This window comes from Lepus europaeus, chromosome 15, assembly GCF_033115175.1.
Source record: "Lepus europaeus isolate LE1 chromosome 15, mLepTim1.pri, whole genome shotgun sequence".
Taxonomy (NCBI): Eukaryota; Metazoa; Chordata; class Mammalia; order Lagomorpha; family Leporidae; genus Lepus; species Lepus europaeus.
Genome location: NC_084841.1, coordinates 94910796 through 94926657, shown reverse-complemented (window position 1 = coordinate 94926657; position 15862 = coordinate 94910796). Strand labels below are relative to the sequence as shown.

At 57.6% G+C, this 15862-nt stretch overlaps 1 protein-coding gene across 1 annotated transcript in view; it reads left to right on the top strand.

Moving 5' to 3' along the window:
- The window catches only part of SV2C (synaptic vesicle glycoprotein 2C), a 114058-nt gene extending 100719 nt beyond the window's left edge, over positions 1-13339 (top strand). The window contains exons 7-13 of the mRNA XM_062212040.1: positions 988-1098; positions 1447-1535; positions 3987-4151; positions 6393-6526; positions 7635-7838; positions 8151-8310; positions 13156-13339. Coding sequence (XP_062068024.1) covers positions 988-1098; positions 1447-1535; positions 3987-4151; positions 6393-6526; positions 7635-7838; positions 8151-8310; positions 13156-13339 — 1047 coding nt within the window. The remainder of the gene's footprint in view (positions 1-987; positions 1099-1446; positions 1536-3986; positions 4152-6392; positions 6527-7634; positions 7839-8150; positions 8311-13155) is intronic.
- The last annotated feature ends 2523 nt before the right edge of the window (positions 13340-15862 follow it).

Below are 15862 nucleotides of genomic sequence, written 5' to 3'. Positions count from 1 at the left end.
AGCGTCCCATCTGAGATCCAGTTAGAGTCCTGGCTGCTCCACTTCTGATCCTGCTCCCCGCTAACACACCTGGGAAGGCAGTGGGTGATGACCTGGGTCCTTGGACCCCTGTATCCTCGTGGGAGACCTGGATGGAGCTCCTGGCTCCTGGCATTGGCCTGGGCCAGCCCCAGTCATTGTGGACATTTGAGGAGTGAACCAGCAAATGGAAGATCTCTTTCTGTCCTCTCTCTCTCTCTCTCTCTCTCTCTCCCCCTCTCTCCCTCTCCCCCTCCCCCCTCCCTCCCTCCCCCTCTCTCTCCCTCCCTCTCTCCCTCTCTCTGTAACTCTGCCTTTCAAATAAACAGGTCTTAAAAAGGAAAGAACATCCGTTTAGGTTCTGAAACTTGTGACATAAGCCCTGCTGAGACCTTTAGGAAGTGGAGCTGTCCTGATGCGAGGACAGACGTTGGTTGTCTCTGGTTGTTAACTTGCAGCTTGCTGTGCAGTGTGATGGAGGCGTGAAGACAGTGCCGGGACCCTCCCTGGGGGCCAGCAGGCTTGGCTGACGAGCGCTGGGGCCGGGCCATGGAGAAGAAAGGGCCGCAGGGTGGACTGAGAAAGAGTTGGGTGGGAAGGTGTAAAGGGGACTGCTGGGGACCCAGCTCATCAGATCAGCGGGTCCCGGAGAGAAGCGTTCCTGGCGTCTGGCCCAAGCAGAGTCGTCCCTAACCCAGAGCTCACTCATCGGGGTGTTTTCTCTGCTCACGGTGTCGCCGTGGTCATGGCTCGAGGTGGACGTGTGGCTCCATCTTAGCTCGGTTCCTGACAGGATTCCCTCGCCCTCTACGCCTGTCTGCTGTCAGGGTCCGGGCACTCGAGCTGCGGCCTCTATGTGGAGTGACCGCTGGACACCACTGCTCTTGGGTGTCAGGTTTCGGTCCCTTAGCGTGAGCCCGATCTCGGCAGCTTCAGAGAACTCCAAGCTTTGTGCTCTGTTGGCTCCAGGTGAACAAAATCAAGACCCCGAAGCAGCTAGACGAGCTGATCGAGATCGACAGTGACACAGGGACCTGGTACCGCAGGTGTTTCGTTCGCATCCACACAGAGCTCCACGGAGTAAGTAGCGCGTCCCGCACCAACCTGCCTGTGCACCGATTGCCTTGAGGGTGCATGGGGAAGGGGGTGCCTGGCCTCTGCCACGTGTGGGCTGTGCCCCTGTGCGCAGGACGCCCGACGCTGAGACTGCCCTGGGTAGCCCTTACTACCTCCACCTGGCAGGGACAGGTGTGTGTCCGAGAGGCTGAAAAGTGCAAGTGCCGGCGTTTGTCTCCCTGTGGCCTTGGCTTTCGCGTGTTGAGATGAATCCATCTTGATAAAATCACAGCTTTTTTCTAATTTGGTAGAAAAAATGGGGCGAGAGCAGGTGCGGTAGCTGCATAGGAAGCTAACTCCCTGACATTTCAGATTTGGCTGACGTTCATGAGGTGTTTCAACTACCCCATCAGAGAGAACACCATCAAGCTCACGGTGGTTTGGTTCACGCTGTCCTTTGGGTAAGTCGTGCCTGAGTGTTGGGAGAGCCGCAGTGGTCGGCACCCTCTGGGCCGCTCCCACGTGTGCCGCCTTGGATGCTGTTTACCTGCTGGCTGGGTGCCGTGTGCAGCTCGGATTTGCTCACTACTGTGGTTTCCATAAAGCGGTTATGTCCCCGATCTTGTCTTAAAGCGAGGGCAGCCATACCAGTAGCATTTAGGGAGTCCTAACAGTATGTTTAGGTTCCTGTGTGTGAATTTGGGAGGCACATTCAAGCCATGACGCTACATGTAGGTTCATCATGGGATTCTTCCACCTGTCTCTTCCCCACGGAAGTCTCGGGAATTACGCAGCTAGGGTTGTCCAGGTAACCCCAGCCAAATCCGCACCAGATCAGTTGAGGTGGGGCAGGGAACGAGGCCCTGGTGTGGTGACCCCTGTGGTGCTGTAGGGAGCTAGTAGCACCTGGGACTGCTCCAGGAACCATTGCAGCCCTGTACACGTGAAAGGCACTGTGGCTGCTGGTGTGCAGGACCTTAGCGTGCCCTGTGTCCCTGCAGGTACTGCAGGCTGTGTGTGGTCCCTGCATGGTCCCTCTAGGTACTACGGGCTGTCTGTGTGTCCCTACAGGTACTACAGGCTGTCTGTGTGTCTCTGCAGGTGCTACAGGCTGTCTGTGTGTCCCTGAAGGTACTACAGGCTGTGTGTGGTCCCTGTAGGTACTATAGGTTGTCTGTGTGTGTCCCTGCAGGTGCTACAGGCTGTCTGTGTGTCTCTGCAGGTGCTACAGGCTGTCTGTGTGTCCCTGAAGGTACTGCAGGCTGTGTGTGGTCCCTGCATGGTCCCTGCAGGTACTACAGGCTGTCTGTGTGTCTCTGCAGGTGCTACAGGCTGCCTGTGTGTCTCTACAGATACTACAGGCTGTCTGTGTGTATTCCTGCAGGTACTACGGGCTGTCTGTGTGTGTTCCTGCAGGTACTACAGGCTGTCTGTGTGTCTCTGCAGGTGCTACAGGCTGTCTGTGTGTGTTCCTACATGTACTACAGGCTGTGTGTGATCTCTGCAGGTACTACGGGCTGTCTGTGTGTGTTCCTGCAGGTACTACAGACTGTGTGTGATCTCTGCAGGTACTACAGGCTGTATTGTCATCCCTGCAGGTACTACAGGCTGTCTGTGTGTGTCCCTGCAGGTACTACAGGCTGTGTGTCCCTGCAGATACTACGGGCTGTATTGTGGTCCCTGCAGATACTACAGGCTGTATTGTGGTCCCTGCAGGTACTACAGGCTGTCTGTGTGTCCCTGCAGGTACTACAGGCTGTCTGTGTGTCCCTGCAGGTACTACAGGCTGTCTGTGTGTGTCCCTGCAGGTACTACAGGCTGTCTGTGTGTCCCTGCAGATACTACAGGCTGTATTGTAGTCCCCGTAGGTACTACAGGCTGTCTGTGTGTGTCCCTGCAGGTACTACAGGCTCTATTGTAGTCCCCGCAGGTACTACAGGCTGTATTGTGGTCCCTGCAGGTACTACAGGCTGTCTGTGTGTCCCTGCAGGTACTACGGGCTGTATTGTGGTCCCTGCAGGTACTATAGGCTGTCTGTGTGTGTCCCTGCAGGTACTAGGCTGTATTGTAGTCCCTGCAGGTACTACAGGCTGTCTGTGTGTGTCCCTGCAGGTACTACAGACTGTGTGTGTCCCTGCAGGTACTACAGGCTGTCTGTGTGTGTCCCTGCAGGTACTACAGGCTGTATTGTAGTCCCCGCAGGTACTACAGGCTGTCTGTGTGTGTCCCTGCAGGTACTACAGGCTGTCTGTGTGTGTCCCTGCAGGTACTATGGGCTGTCTGTGTCCCTGCAGGTACTACAGGCTGTCTGTGTGTGTCCCTGCAGGTACTATGGGCTGTCTGTGTCCCCGCAGGTACTACAGGCTGTCTGTGTGTCCCTGCAGGTACTACGGGCTGTCTGTGTGTCCCTGCAGGTACTATAGGCTGTCTGTGTCCCTGCAGGTACTACAGGCTGTCTGTGTGTCCCTGCAGGTACTACAGGCTGTATTGTAGTCCCCGCAGGTACTACAGGCTGTCTGTGTGTCCCTGCAGGTACTACGGGCTGTCTGTGTGTCCCTGCAGGTACTATAGGCTGTCTGTGTCCCTGCAGGTACTACAGGCTGTCTGTGTGTCCCTGCAGGTACTACGGGCTGTCTGTGTGTCCCTGCAGATACTACAGGCTGTATTGTAGTCCCCGCAGGTACTACAGGCTGTCTGTGTGTCCCTGCAGGTACTATAGGCTGTCTGTGTCCCTGCAGGTACTACAGGCTGTATTGTGGTCCCTGCAGGTACTACAGGCTGTCTGTGTCCCTGCAGGTACTACAGGCTGTCTGTGTCCCTGCAGATACTACAGGCTGTCTGTGTGTTCCTGCAGGTACTACAGGCTGTCTGTGTCCCTGCAGGTACTACAGTCTGTCTGTGTGTCTCTGCAGGTACTATGGGCTGTCTGTCTGGTTCCCTGATGTCATTAAGCACCTGCAGTCTGATGGCTACGCACTGCTCACCAGGAACGTACAGAGGGACAGATTTGCCAACTTCAGCATCAACTTCACCATGGAGAACCAGGTCCACACGGGGATGGAATATGACAACGGCAGGTGCGCACTCCTGAAACGCCTTCACTCGTCACTGCTAACAGAGCCTGCTCTGTGACATCTGTACCACACTGGGGCTGCGTAGCTTGGCTTGGCTTTGTTTAGTTTTGTTGTGGTCACTTCGTGCTGCATTTGAATACTTGCAGATGGGGTTTAAGGAAAGCGTGAACTTACATTGGTTAGTGCACTTAAGGTGCTTCTAGAACTGGGCTGCTTCCCGTTTATTAAGTAGTGGGGCTGACCCCCATGAAAAGACTGTGGAGTCCCCCAAGAGCAAGGAAAGCAGGGAAGGGGAGAGTGAGAAGTGTGCGACCAGAAGGTGGGAAGGGGCTTGTTCCGAGGGGAAACCTGAGACGCAGTGCGCCTCTGGCTGGAGATAGCACTTTCCAGACCTCGTCCCTACTACACTGCACTGGCTGCCTCTGGGAATCCGGCTTACATCCCGACAGGAGCAGTTAGCATTCGAGAACTTGGATGAGGGCTTGCAAAATACTCTGTCGAAGGCGATTTACAAATCTAAAATAAAGTTTCCTAGGACAGAACCAGCTCAGGAAGACAGGGGAGAGTTCCATGGCTGCGTGGTCTGTGATGGAGAGGAGGCGCAGCCCTCTAACAGGGGACCCACGAGGGCCACTTCCCGAATGAAGTCCTCACGCGGTCTCACCGAAACCTCGGCATCAAAGGCATAGTGAGTGTAGAGTGAGCATCTACTTTGTGTAAGGAAGTATGGCTCCCCTGCTAGAAAGTTCTAGAATATCTTTAGTGATGTTTGTTAAAGTCCTGAGCTGGATATCCGGCTGTCACTTAGAATGGTTTTGAACTAGCAATACAAGGGTAGTTTAGGAAGTTTATGAAAACTGGAATTAAAAGAAAAGTGTATTTTGTAGCCAAAAAACCATTTTGAAATTCATGTTTGTGAAGGGGACATAGACATTATGAAAAAGCTACGCGGATTTCAGAAACTTTACACCACCTAAGCGTATCACCCATTTCCGTTTCCCATGAGCGAGGGAAGCACCCTCGGGTCAGCCTCTCTTCCTGGTTTCCGTGGCTTCACACAGGGCACCTACAGAGGGGCTGAGCTGCTCATGCGTGGGCCGCCGTGCAGGCTGAGCTCAGCACTCAGACATGGAGGTGAGAGCGCTCTGAGAGCGCCGGGTGGTGGGTGAGTGCACAGCACAGGGTGTCCTCCCACGCCCCTGAGGAGGGTGTTGTGAACAGCCCTGCTCCGGGAGCAAGCATTCTCCTCAGTAACCCTCAGTGTGCATCCCTATCTCTCAGGGACTCATAACACAGCAGTGAACACCTGACTGTCACGGAGCCCTCGAGAGAGGGGCCACTGTGCAGGGGTCCTGATGGCCATGACTGTGGTCCTCAAGGAAATCCATGACAACACCTGGGAACGTGCCTCGGAGGTGCTGAAGTCCTTCCAGATGTGTCCACGCGACCCAAAGCTACAGGAATTCCTGTACTGCCATCGGTCTGAGGGACACTGCTGGCCTGAGGGAGGACTGAGCGCTAGGTGTGAGGGCAGTGCTGACTGAGGGAGGACTAAGTGAGCGCTAGGTGTGAGGGCGGTGCTGACGGAGCGAGGACTGAGTGAGCGCTAGGTGTGAGGGCGGTGCTGACGGAGGGAGGACTGAGTGAGCGCTGGGTGTGAGCAGTTCTGACTGAGGGAGGACTGAGTGAGCGCTAGGTGTGAGGGCGGTGCTGACGGAGGGAGGACTGAGTCCGTGTTAGGTCTGAAGGACTTCTGTTTTTCGTTTTCTGAAAGTACTTCTGCAATAAGGATGACCCCAAGGCTGCTGCTTCTCGCATAAATCGGTGGAATTCTGAGATCCTGTCTTCAGAGTAGGTGCACATTTTGTCTGAGTAGGTAGCAGCCTTGTGTTCTCAGCTTAGGATACTGGCTTCATTTAATTTTGCAGGGACCCTCGAGGGCTATAAACCCCAAACTTAGGATTTTCACATAATCCGAGTAGGATTGAAAATAGTAAGCACAGGGAACCCCACGCCTCAACCTTCTGGTGCACACCCACAAGACCTGCCTACCTACTGTCAGCACTGTCTCTTCACCGGACGGGAAAGCATACTGATGGCTACTGGAGACAAAAGACAGCTGCGTGGGGCGGGGGAGGCCGTTGGAACACCTGCGACCTGTGACCTTTGTAGTTAGTGAAGTCCACGTCGGTCTGACCTGGCTGGACACAGGCCATGCCCTGGTTTTGTGTGTGTGTTGAACAGGTTCCTAGGAGTCAAGTTCAAATCTGTGACCTTTAAAGATTCGGTTTTTAAGTCCTGTACCTTTGAGGATGTGACTTCTGTCAACACCTACTTCAAGAACTGCACCTTCATCGACACCGTGTTCGACCACACAGGTAGGTGAACGTGGTGACCACGTGGCAGCCCAGGCAGCGCACGTGGGGAGCAGAGACCCCAGTTCCCTAGAGCAGCTGGGACAGACACAAGCTGTGTCGTTTGTCTTGTCAGATTTAATGCAGTACAACTTGGTGAAGTTCAAAATTAGCCAAAACAAGAAGGGCCTTTGTTGGCTGCTTTTGGAGCACAGCGAGCCTCTGGTTGGTTTGCTGCGTTGACCCTGACTTCATACGCTGGTGTTTAGCCTGGTCATCCACTAGATCTGAAAACTTCTCTAGGAAGTAAAGGAAACAAGTATTGATTGAGCACCTGCTGTGTGCTGTTGCCTACTGGGCTCATCAGACATCCATCGTCCCGCTCAGTTTTCATGGTGGCTGAGGCTACACTCGTGGACATGGTGACAGGTGACATGACGTCAGAGCCAGGCCTTCACAGCCCACCCCCCAGTGCTGGGAAAGGGTCCAGAGTTACCACCTGGCCCGGCCAGAGGGCCAGCATCTGCTGCTGCCAGCCCTCTGCAGGGTGCCCTGCCCATCTCCAGCAAGAACCCGTCAGGAAGGAAGGTGACGTCTCACTCACAGACTGGCTCTCTGAATCTCTTAGCTGAGCCTGCCACCCCTGCAGACGTGCTGGGACAGCGCCAGGTTCAAGGACAAGTCAGCCGTCAGTGCTGGTGACCCTCAGCTGCAGCCTCCCTGGCCCTCAGAGACCCAGAGAAGGCCCGGTCCCTCCCCTGAGCCCGAGTCCACAGCGGGCAGTGATGAGGCGAGGTGTGTCTGTGACTGTAGCGTGGAAGCTGTTAGTTCTCTGGTGACGGTCCTTACATAGCATGGTCATGAGGACAGAGTGATACTGTAAGGCAGTGGTCAGCAATGGCCAACTACAGCGATCAGAAGCCAGCTTGATTCTAGCTTCGTTTACTCCTTTGTTCAACTCAAGTTCCCTTCATGCAGCTGCTTTGTAGTGTGAGGTCCTGGACTGCACTGTGCCTTGGTCAGGAGAAGGCACAGGAAGTGAAGCCGGCCAGGCATGAAGCCCCCAAGGGTTCGCAGTCCCGATCCCTGCCGGCCCTCAGGAGCTGAGGGTTCCCCGCTGCTGTCTCTGCAGACTTCGAGCCATACAAGTTCATCAACAGCGAGTTCCAGAACTGCTCCTTTTCCCACAACAAGACGGGGTGCCAGATCACCTTCGACGATGACTACAGCGCCTACTGGATTTACTTCGTCAACTTCCTGGGGACGCTGGCCGTGCTGCCGGGGAACATCGTGTCCGCTCTGCTGATGGACAGAATCGGGCGCTTGACGATGCTGGGTAAGCGCTCAGCTCCCTGGGCGGGGCAGCTGCTGCTGCCTGCTCTGCCCCCTGCCCTGAGGGACGTGGCTCAGACCTCTGTTAGCACAGAACTGCAGGGAGAGTGCGGGCTGTTTGAGCGGTGTCCGTGGTTGACACAGAAGTGAGTATGTGTGACTTTCCCCCGAAGTAGCTGAGTGACAGGTGATGTGTGATTCGTACTTGCCGGTCCAGAAGGCCTGCACCTTTCTTCCAGCACCTGTGCTGGAGCTTTCTGGAGCCCACTGCACAAAGCCCCCAGACCCTCACCCTCAGGCCCTGCCCTCCCTGCAGGTGGCTCCATGGTGCTGTCGGGCATCAGCTGCTTCTTCCTGTGGTTCGGCACCAGCGAGTCCATGATGATTGGCATGCTGTGTCTGTACAATGGGCTGACCATCTCCGCCTGGAACTCGCTGGACGTGGTCACTGTGGAGCTGTACCCCACAGACCGCAGGTATGTTGTAGGGCCCCAGGTGACCGCTGAAAAATCGCAAAAATAAGCCGGACTGCTGCCAGACGGCCACTTCCAAGAGAGTGCAAAACCCAAAGTTCTCTGTGCCACGAGACTCCCAGCGCCACCCGTGTGTTTACGGAGAAGACATGGGTGGGGACCGTAGTTCCTAGAGGAGTGAACACGGCACTGGGACCAGCTCAGGAGCTCGCTGCATCTGTGGCTTGGTTTGTGAGCTGACAATCTGGGGGAGCCACAGCAAGGTGGTGAAGGTGAGCGTGTGATTGGGGTTAGTGGGGAATAGGATGACTGGGGTTGGGGTTCATGTGAGTCAGGGTGTGACTGGGGTTGGGGTATATTGTGGGTTAGGGTGTGACTGGGGTTAGAGTATTGTAGGTTAGGGTGTGACTGAGGTTGGGGTATAGTGTGAGTTAGGGTATGGCTGGGGTTAGGGTATAATGTGGGTTAGGATGTGACTGGGATTGGTGTGTAATGTGGGGTCAGGGTGTGACTGGGATTGGAGTGTAATGTTGGTTAGGGTGTGACTGGGGTTGGGATGTAATGTGGGTTAGGGTGTGACTGGGTTGGGGTGTATTGTGGGTTAGGGTGTGACTGGGGTTAGAGTATTGTAGGTTAGGGTGTGACTGAGGTTGGGGTATAGTGTGAGTTAGGGTATGACTGGGGTTAGGGTATAATGTGGGTTAGGATGTGACTGGGATTGGAGTGTAATGTTGGTTAGGGTGTGACTGGGGTTGGGATGTAATGTGGGGTCAGGGTATGATTGGGGTTGGAGTGTAATGTTGGTTAGGGTGTGACTGGGTTGGGGTGTAATGGGGGCCTGGGGTATAACAGATTGGGGTGAGAGTGACGTTAGAGTTAGCACATCGTAACCCCTCTGGGCTCACAGGTTAGTACTCACATGGCTGCCAGGGGCACTCCCTCCCAATTTTCAGGGCTCATGTGAGCCCTGCCTTAAACAACTACAGGGAGGTCTCTGGGACGAACCTCAGCCATCCTGCTCCCATGGAGGAAAACCTGAGGTGGAGATGCAGACCACCCCGCGTGTCAGGACCAGGCTGGACGCAGGCCTGGGGGTGGAGCCAAGCCCCTGAACCAGTCACTTACAGGGAGAGAAGCCCTGTCTTGCCCCGAGCCTGGAGACCTACACCGTACCCTACTTGTGTGCAGCCCTCATTGTTGCCAGGGAGCCTCCTACTGCTGTCCCACAGATGCTGGGTGAGGAAGCAGCGACCCCAGGGCCCGGCCAGGGCAGTGAGACCCCGCCACTTGGCTCGCTGACACAGCGGTGCTTCCCAGGTGGGAGCAGACTCCGGCTGTTGCTCAGAGCTTGCAGGTGCTCCTGCACCCATCCCCCACTGAGCATCTGCAGCCCGGGGTGCTGGGCACATTCACCACACTCTGGTGATGCTCCTCTCGGGTCCTTGGTCTGAAGGATGCTCTGAGGGTTCTTGGTGCGGTTTCTCCTCAGGTCCTTGGTCTGAAGGATGCTCTGAGGGTTCTCGGTGTGGTTTCTCCTCAGGTCCTTGGTCTGAAGGATGCTCTGAGGGTTCTCGGTGTGGTTTCTCCTCAGGTCCTTGGTCTGAAGGATGCTCTGAGGGTTCTCGGTGTGGTTTCTCCTCAGGTCCTTGGTCTGAAGGATGCTCTGAGGGTTCTCGGTGTGGTTTCTCCTCAGGTCCTTGGTCTGAAGGATGCTCTGAGGGTTCTTGGTGCAGTTTCCCCTCTTGGGTCCTTGGTCTGAAGGATGCTCTGACGGTTCTTGGTGCGGTTTCTCCTCAGGTCCTTGGTCTGAAGGATGCTCTGAGGGTTCTTGGTGTGGTTTCTCCTCAGGTCCTTGGTCTGAAGGATGCTCTGAGGGTTCTCGGTGTGGTTTCTCCTCAGGTCCTTGGTCTGAAGGATGCTCTGAGGGTTCTCGGTGTGGTTTCTCCTCAGGTCCTTGGTCTGAAGGATGCTCTGAGGGTTCTCGGTGTGGTTTCTCCTCAGGTCCTTGGTCTGAAGGATGCTCTGAGGGTTCTTGGTGCGGTTTCTCCTCAGGTCCTTGGTCTGAAGGATGCTCTGAGGGTTCTCGGTGTGGTTTCTCCTCAGGTCCTTGGTCTGAAGGATGCTCTGAGGGTTCTCGGTGTGGTTTCTCCTCAGGTCCTTGGTCTGAAGGATGCTCTGAGGGTTCTTGGTGCAGTTTCCCCTCTTGGGTCCTTGGTCTGAAGGATGCTCTGACGGTTCTTGGTGCGGTTTCTCCTCAGGTCCTTGGTCTGAAGGATGCTCTGAGGGTTCTTGGTGTGGTTTCTCCTCAGGTCCTTGGTCTGAAGGATGCTCTGAGGGTTCTCGGTGTGGTTTCTCCTCAGGTCCTTGGTCTGAAGGATGCTCTGAGGGTTCTCGGTGTGGTTTCTCCTCAGGTCCTTGGTCTGAAGGATGCTCTGAGGGTTCTCGGTGTGGTTTCTCCTCAGGTCCTTGGTCTGAAGGATGCTCTGAGGGTTCTCGGTGTGGTTTCTCCTCAGGTCCTTGGTCTGAAGGATGCTCTGAGGGTTCTTGGTGCAGTTTCCCCTCTTGGGTCCTTGGTCTGAAGGATGCTCTGAGGGTTCTTGGTGCAGTTTCCCCTCTTGGGTCCTTGGTCTGAAGGATGCTCTGAGGGTTCTAAGTGCTTCTCCTCTCGGGTCCCTGGTCTGAAGGATGCTCTGAGAGTTCTCGGTGCGGTTTCTCCTCTCGGGTCCCTGGTCTGAAGGATGCTCTGAGGGTTCTCGGTGTGGTTTCTCCTCTCGGGTCCCTGGTCTGAAGGATGCTCTGAGGGTTCTTGGTGCGGTTTCTCCTCTCGGGTCCTTGGTCTGAAGGATGCTCTGAGGGTTCTCGGTGTGGTTTCTCCTCAGGTCCTGGGTCTGAAGGATGCTCTGACGGTTCTTGGTGCGGTTTCTCCTCAGGTCCTTGGTCTGAAGGATGCTCTGAGGGTTCTTGGTGTGGTTTCTCCTCTCGGGTCCTTGGTCTGAAGGATGCTCTGAGGGTTCTCGGTGTGGTTTCTCCTCAGGTCCTTGGTCTGAAGGATGCTCTGAGGGTTCTTGGTGCAGTTTCTCCTCTCGGGTCCCTGGTCTGAAGGATGCTCTGAGAGTTCTCGGTGTGGTTTCTCCTCTGGGTCCTCGGGTCTGAAGGATGCTCTGAGGGTTCTCGGTGTGGTTTCTCCTCTGGGTCCTCGGGTCTGAAGGATGCTCTGAAGGTTCTTGTGTGGTTTCTCCTCCACTGCTCACATCCTCTTCCTTGCTTCACGCCCCGGGGTGAGGGGCCGCCCGCTGCAGGATCAGACCCTGCAGAGCCCATGACTCCTTTCATTGGCCTCTGATCTGCTCACAGGGCCACCCAGCGGTGGACCCATCTGTGCATTTAGCAGCCTTGGCAGGTTAGAGCCGGTTACATCTTTAAAAAAAAAAAAAAAAAACAGATAGCAAAATCTCATATATCCCCTGATTGATCAGCATTTACATGATGGGAAAACACAAAAGAGAATCCAGAAAATTTTTTAAAGATTTATTTATTTAATTGAGAGGTAGAGTTACAGATAGAGAGAGGGAGAGACAGAGAGAGAGGTCTTCCATCCCCTGGTTCACTCCCCAGATGGCCACAATGGCTGGAGCTGGACCGATCCGAAGCCAGGAGCCAGGAGCTTCTTCTGGGTCTCCCACGTGGGTGCAGGGGCCCAAGGACCTAGTCCATCTTCCACTGCTTTCCCAGACCATAGCAGAGAGCTGGATCGGAAGTGGAACAGCCGGAATAGAACCAGCACCCATATGGGATGTCAGAGCTACAGGCAGGGGCTTAACCTACCACACCACAGCACGGCCTTGAGAATCCAGAAATTAAACCTTCTTGTTAGAGTGGAGTGGCATTTCCTGCCTTGGTCTCCTACAGTTTGCAACAGAACAAATCAGAATCAAACCAGAGCAAACCAGCACCAGTGCAGGAGTCAAATGCCTGGTCAGACAGCAGTTTCTGTGCCCCAGGGCCCGGCACTCCCTCAGAGCTCCTGAGAGCCCCCGTTCTGGGCCTCTGGGACAGCTCCAAAGCCAGAGCCTGTTGGGGCCGGGGGCCTAGGCTGCATCTCCCCACATCGCCCCCCTTTAAAAAGCCCCCAGCTGCCGACACACCCAGGCTGGAGCACGACAGGGCAAGAACGCGGTCACACAAGGGGCCTCCAGCAAGTGCGTGGACAGCGGGGTCTCCCGTGTGAACGGCAGGGGCCCAAGCACTTGAGCCATCTGCTGCTGCCTTCCCAGGTGTATTGGCAGGGAGCTGGCTGAGAAGTGGAGCAGCCGGGACTCCACCGGCACTCAAAGATGGGCTGCCAGTGTCCTAGAGGGTAGATAACCGCTGGGCCACGGTGCCAGCCCCAAGACCTCGCTCCCTAAACGTTCGTTCCTTTTCCCGGCTGTGATAAACTGGAAGCTTTGGGTGGAGCCTGAATCAGCAGGGGGCGGGGGAGTGAGCAGAGGCTGAGGGCAGCGCGGCAGCCTGGCCTCCTGCCTGGCTTTGCTGGCAGCCGTCGCTGTTCGCCGCGGTGACGCCCGAGCAGGAAGGCCATGGAAAATGCAATCAAAAGACGGGTTCTCCTGGGTGCTGGAGAGGTTGGAGACCCATGCTTAGAGAACGTCAAACCATCCCGTGGGAGCTGTCGTGAAAACCCGTGCGTGTGCAGCAAGACTACGCCCGGGGCCGCGGCCGCGGCCGTGCCGATGCCCCCTCAGCCTCGTCCGTGTCTCTTGCAGGGCGACGGGCTTCGGCTTCCTGAACGCGCTCTGCAAGGCGGCGGCCGTGCCGATGCCCCCTCAGCCTCGTCCGTGTCTCTTGCAGGGCGACGGGCTTCGGCTTCCTGAACGCGCTCTGCAAGGCGGCGGCCGTGCTGGGGAACCTGATCTTCGGCTCCCTGGTGGGCATCACCAAGGCCCTCCCCATCCTGCTGGCCTCCACCGTGCTGGTGTGCGGGGGCCTCGTGGGGCTGCGCCTGCCGGACACACGGACCCAGGTCCTGATGTGAGGGCGTCCGACGCGACGCCGCTGCGACCGGAAGCCTCGCTGCATCTCCTGCTGCCCCTCCGTGTGACCGACAGGTGTCCCCGCCCTGCTCTCCTCCCCAAACACCAGGGCTGCTCGCCAAGGGGCCCTGGCCGGTCCGGCTGCAGACGCGGTCGAGCTGGCCCGGGGCAGCCACTTCGCGTCCCCAGCAGAGGGACATTTCCTGTTTCCTGAGGGGACAGCCCGCAGTTCTCGCTGTGACAGCACGTGGGCACAGCTGCGGCTGGGCGGGGCTCTTTGGGGCGGACGAGGAAGGTCAGGCTGTGCCCTCAGCCGGAATCTGCGGGAGCTGCATCAGCAGGGGGTGTCGCCCCGTCCCAGGAAGCTTGAGACACATGAGGGGCAAGAGCTGTGCAGGCGTCCAGGGCCGGGGCCTGTGGTGCAGACAGCTGGGAGCCAGGTCAGCCCGAGAGCCCTGCCTCGATTTCCCCTCACCACAGACGGCAGTCAGGGAAGGGCGTCTCTTCACCGAGCTGTGTGCCCCTCCCGCAAGCCTGGGTCCCCAGGCAAGCTCTGGGCTGGGGGCTGCGGCAGGTGGAGGAGGCTCCCACCAGAGCCGTGTGGGAAGAGGGGCAGCCCTGGCCCCCGCCCCACCCTGCTTTGGTGACAGTCACCTGTGGCCTCCCAGGCACATCCTGTCCCTCCAGCTCCCCTGGGCTGGCGCCCCATCCCTGTGCAGCCATAGCGCCTGCCTCCTGGGGCAGACAGGGACAGGGACAGCATCTGCTCGGCCCCCAGCTGCTCCACCTACCTCTGGAGTCTGCGTGGACCATGTGACCTGCTGCTGCCCGAGCTGGCCTGCATGAACCTTTTGAGTTTGAAGCTCCCTCTGCCACTTCCAGGATGAGCAGCAGCTGTGGGGGCGGGGGGGCCTGTTTACACCTGAGTCCTCTCCAGGCCTTTGGAGGTGACCCTTGCTGTAGTGTGGCTCCGTTACTGCCCCAGCCTCTGCCTCCACTCAGTCACAGAGGCCCCACCCCTCCCTCCAGGCCTGCAGGTGCCCAGACCCATGAGAAGCCATCAGTCTCCCCCCCCCCCCAGTGTAGGCCTGGAGGAGAGGGTGGGGGGGGGGGAGGCTCCCTGGGGCAGAGCATCAGGAAACTGAAACCAGGAACAGGGAAGACGACAGGAAGCCGGGCCGGAGCTACCAAGAGCAAAGGGCAGGTCAGGAAGGCGAGCTTGCCGTCTCCCACCGCCGGCACTGCTGACCAGTCAGCACCCCGGTCTGTCGCTGAAGGGCGTCGGCGGTCTGAGCTGAGTGCGGACAGAACCAGATAGGCGCTTGGGGCCCCTGCCCGTCTTCGGAGGCGCTCAGCCCTGCCTTCTCCCACGGGGTCTCCCGAGCCACAGGGCACGGCTGCTCAGAACTGCATCCATGTGATGGGCCGTGTCAGCTGGGGGTGGCCAGCGGAAGCCTGCTTCCCGCGGCCGGCCTTCTTGCCCAGCCCGAGCCCTGGGCACCCAGGATGGGGCTCTGGGCAGTCTGTGCCACAGCTTGTCTTGGCCGCCTTTCCTCTGCCCTCCTCGTGTCGTTCTCCACCTCAGCTGTCCGAGCGCCCGGGGTTTTCCGAGCGCGCAGTGCGCGGCTCGCTGTGGGTTTAGCAGGAGATTGTGCTTTGGCCATGAGGTCAGACAGCAGGTGTTCCCGTGTGTGCCAGCGGCCGGCCCCTCAGCACCCCTGCGATGGCAGGAGACCAGAGGCTGTGCACAGATGCACCACTAGGGGGCAGCCGCATGCACTTTTGCCTCTGCCACTGGTGAGAACCAGAGTGCTCCCTAGACCCCTGAAGGTCCCCAGGGTGGGGAGATGGCAGCCGGGGTCCTGCAGCACCCAGCTTATCTGCAGTGCTGCTTCCCGGTGGCCTCACACCCAGGGTCCTGACGGGGAGACGAGATGGAGGGGTTCTGGGCCAAGCTCCACCCCCGAGCCCGGTGCAACCCATGCCTCACTGGGAGTAGGAAATGGCTGCATGGCTCTGGTCCTCGGCTTCCCCATCCTCACAGGGAGGCAGGGACCCCCGCAGGGCGCCATGATGACAGCTGTGTCTGCTGGTGGCGCTGGGGCTAGACCCATGCGGACAAGCGCCCGCGGGGCTGGTTTGTAACCGAAGCACTGGGGAGTGGTCAGAGCCCCGGGACTTCCTGGGAAGGTGGTGCCCACGTTGTCTGCTGCCAGCTCCCAGGAACCTGAGCTCCATCTCGTGTTGGTGCGGCTCCACAGCTCCCCCTGCCCGTCCAGGAAAGGGACCCTCGTTGTTCCGATCACAGCCCTGGCACAGAGACCGCTTCGGTCCTCACCTTCCTGAATCCGGCATCACCCAGGCCCCAGCCTTCAGAACCGAGTCCTTGGTGGCCCCGTGCACCTGGGCAAGATGCCTTCGTTCACAGATCTCACCTAGTCAGACTTGGGGTTTGCACGGACGTTTCCGTGGCTGGTCAGCAGAGATGGGGCGGTGGAGAGCGGGAAGAGAAGCCCTGGGAAGTT